The sequence below is a fragment of the Polyodon spathula genome, unplaced genomic scaffold (assembly GCF_017654505.1).
Source record: "Polyodon spathula isolate WHYD16114869_AA unplaced genomic scaffold, ASM1765450v1 scaffolds_2079, whole genome shotgun sequence".
Classification (NCBI taxonomy): Eukaryota; Metazoa; Chordata; class Actinopteri; order Acipenseriformes; family Polyodontidae; genus Polyodon; species Polyodon spathula.
Genome location: NW_024473553.1, coordinates 1 through 3,000, shown reverse-complemented (window position 1 = coordinate 3,000; position 3,000 = coordinate 1). Strand labels below are relative to the sequence as shown.

General features: G+C 45.5%; 2 protein-coding genes across 2 annotated transcripts; one reads left to right on the top strand and one right to left on the bottom strand.

The window, feature by feature from the left end:
- Positions 1–18: 18 nt before the first annotated feature.
- LOC121310400 (histone H3) lies at positions 19–1,137 on the top strand. Its single transcript, XM_041243585.1, has one exon. The coding sequence runs from the start codon at positions 335–337 to the stop codon at positions 743–745; it is 411 nt and encodes a 136-aa protein (XP_041099519.1). The 5' UTR covers positions 19–334; the 3' UTR covers positions 746–1,137.
- Positions 1,138–2,014: 877 nt separating this feature from the next.
- LOC121310401 (histone H1-like) lies at positions 2,015–2,688 on the bottom strand. The gene has a single exon (XM_041243586.1). It carries the CDS (start codon positions 2,654–2,656, stop codon positions 2,039–2,041), a length of 618 nt encoding a protein of 205 aa, XP_041099520.1. The 5' UTR covers positions 2,657–2,688; the 3' UTR covers positions 2,015–2,038.
- Positions 2,689–3,000: the final 312 nt, after the last annotated feature.

The following is a 3,000-nucleotide window of genomic DNA, read 5'->3' as shown; positions in this document are numbered from 1 at the left end:
TATTGTTGAGCGTTTTTCAGTTACAATTTTAAATACAGTCTGCTTGTTTCGATGTATTTTTTAATACTGGGGATCAGTAATATGTTCCTGGATGACTACGTTTATTAAAAGGGCGCCAAACAATTCAGAAACAATGACTCCTTCAAAGAATGCTCGCAAAATTGAAATGAACCAATCAATCATTGAGAATCTGCACTAGAACCAATGAGGAACATAAACCCGCCCTAAGTGTCTCATAGCCTATCAGGGCAGCTCAGTTCCTCTATATAGTCTCTGGTATCGGCTGCTTGTATCATATTGTATATTGTTGTATAGTGTGTAGAAGAGCTTGAAGATGGCAAGAACCAAGCAGACAGCTCGTAAATCCACCGGTGGAAAGGCGCCGAGGAAGCAGCTCGCTACCAAAGCTGCCCGAAAGAGCGCTCCCGCTACCGGCGGCGTGAAGAAGCCTCACCGCTACAGGCCCGGCACTGTGGCTCTGAGAGAGATCCGCCGCTATCAGAAATCCACCGAGCTGCTGATCCGCAAGCTGCCCTTCCAGCGGCTGGTCAGAGAAATCGCTCAGGATTTCAAGACCGACCTGCGCTTCCAGAGCTCCGCTGTGATGGCGCTGCAGGAGGCTAGCGAGGCTTACCTGGTCGGGCTCTTTGAGGACACCAACCTGTGTGCCATTCACGCCAAGAGAGTCACCATCATGCCCAAAGACATCCAGCTGGCTCGCCGCATCCGCGGAGAACGCGCTTAAACTGCAAAACCCTTAAAACACAGTGAAACCCAAAGGCTCTTTTCAGAGCCACCGAGCTCTCTGAAAGTGTTATATTCCATTAGCTTTAAACATGTGCGGTGAACGTTACGTGTCTTGTATTGTTTTAAAATGTATTAATTGATCGTGGTCTCTTTATATCAAGTGTTTTTCCCCCAACATTGTATTTCTTTAGAACTAACAAATAATGGATGACTTATATACATGGAAAGAGGGAGCCACATTTAGACATGAATACAAATCTGCTCTCGGATTTGTGGTGAATTTTCAGGCAGCAAGTTGAAGCCAGTATTTATATCAAGTAATAAACTAACATTAATACAATTGTGTCAAATACATAAAAATAATCTCGCTATATAGAAGAAGCACCTACAGTGGCAGTTTTTTAAAATAAATTGAAAACATACTTTTATAATAGAGCTTTTATATCTTTATAATTTATATAAATAAATGTAAATATATTAGTTTTATCTCTGGGTTGAGTGCTTTGTCTTGCTTTATTTGCTATGATTTTAAAATGTTATTTTGCTGTTTTTATTGTTTTATTGCACTAAATGTACTTTTGAATGTTGTTTTTTTTGTTATAATAGAGTTTGGTTTGATTTGCTATATTCAGTGCAGAGCATCGTGAATCGGGGCTGTGTTTTTTGTCGCTTGCCAGTATTGCAGTACAGTTGGTATTTCTCTAATCAGCGCTACAGCAATGGACAAACGTTTTGCATCATCCTATAGAATTAACAGTTTGCTTCATAAAGTCGAAGGTAATCTGCTGAATATCGTTACATTAACACGTTGAATTACTACCGACTATCGCATTGTGGGTTTCCGTGTACTTGAGGAAAATGCGACGTTTCCAAATCTACCATGAAATACTGTACAACTGCAGTATGGCTTGTGATAGACTTTTACGATATGATTTGGTAGCTTATTTGATTACATGATGTCAAATAAAATATTTAAACGATGTTATTATATATTGAGTTATGCTTCAATACTACAAGTAATGCAACAGCTTTGTCCACAGTACGCCGAGGAGAACAGTCCCACCGAGAAAGCGGGTCCCCAGCTGTACTGCGGGGCGCCGCCTTGCTTCACCGTGTGGAACCGCACGCCGAGGAGACCAGGCTGTCCCACCGAGAAAGCGGGACACCCTCCACGGCACGAAATCGCGCCACATCGCCTTGTGTACACTATGACAATCTGCTCTTTTTAGAAAGGTGTGTTGGCTCTGAAAAGAGCCTTTGGGTTCATTGTTTGCATCGTCGCTTTAACGGCTCACTTCTTTTTAGGAGCCGCCTTCTTCGCTGCGGGTTTGGCTGCCTTGGTCACCCTTTTAGGTTTAGGCGCTGCCTTCGCTTTCTTCGGGCTCTTCTTTACGACCTTTTTAGGCTTGGCAGCCGCTTTCTTCGGGCTCTTGGGCGCCTTCTTTACAGCTTTCGGTTTCTTCGCTTTCGTAGGAGTTTTCTTGGGTGTCGCTGCTTTCTTTGCCGAAACCTTTTTCGTTGTTTTCTTGACAACCGCTTTCTTTGCCGCTGGTTTCTTGGGAGCTGCCTTCTTCTTGGCCGCCTTCTCCTTGGCTTCAGCCGCCTTTTTGTTGAGCTTGAAGGAGCCCGAGGCGCCGGTGCCCTTGGTCTGCAGCAGGGTCTCCTTGGTCACCAGGCTCTTGAGGGCTCTATTGACGAGGGAGTTGTGCTTCTCCACATCGTAGCCGCCGGCCTGCAGGATCTTCTTGAGCGCCGCCACGGACAGCCCGCTGCGCTCCTTGGAGGCAGACACAGCCTTGACGATCAGCTCCGACACGCTGGGTCCCGATTTCTTGGGCTTTGTCGCGCTCTTCTTCTTGGGCGCTTTAGCAGGGGCAGGGGCGGCTGGTGCTGGAGCAGTTTCTGCCATTTTCAGATTTTCTCGCTATCAGTAACACTCGCTTGTTCCGTGTCAGAGAATGTGAGCAGAAAGGCGGAGAGCGGAACTTATCGACACGATGAGAACCGTGTAGACTCAACTGACCCGCCGGCAACATGCTCGTTGTGAAAACATCCTGCCTTGTGTTTTCCACCTGCACAAAATGCACAACTCGACAGTGAAATAGGAACAAATGAACACAAGCAATCGAGGGCATCAAAAGAGAAGGGCTGTGTTTACAATATAACTTATTCTTCAACCAGGAACTTTACTGCGTTTTTAATTGAGGTGACCAAAACTTCACTATCCCCCAGCGCAACCAAACTGCTCGCTCG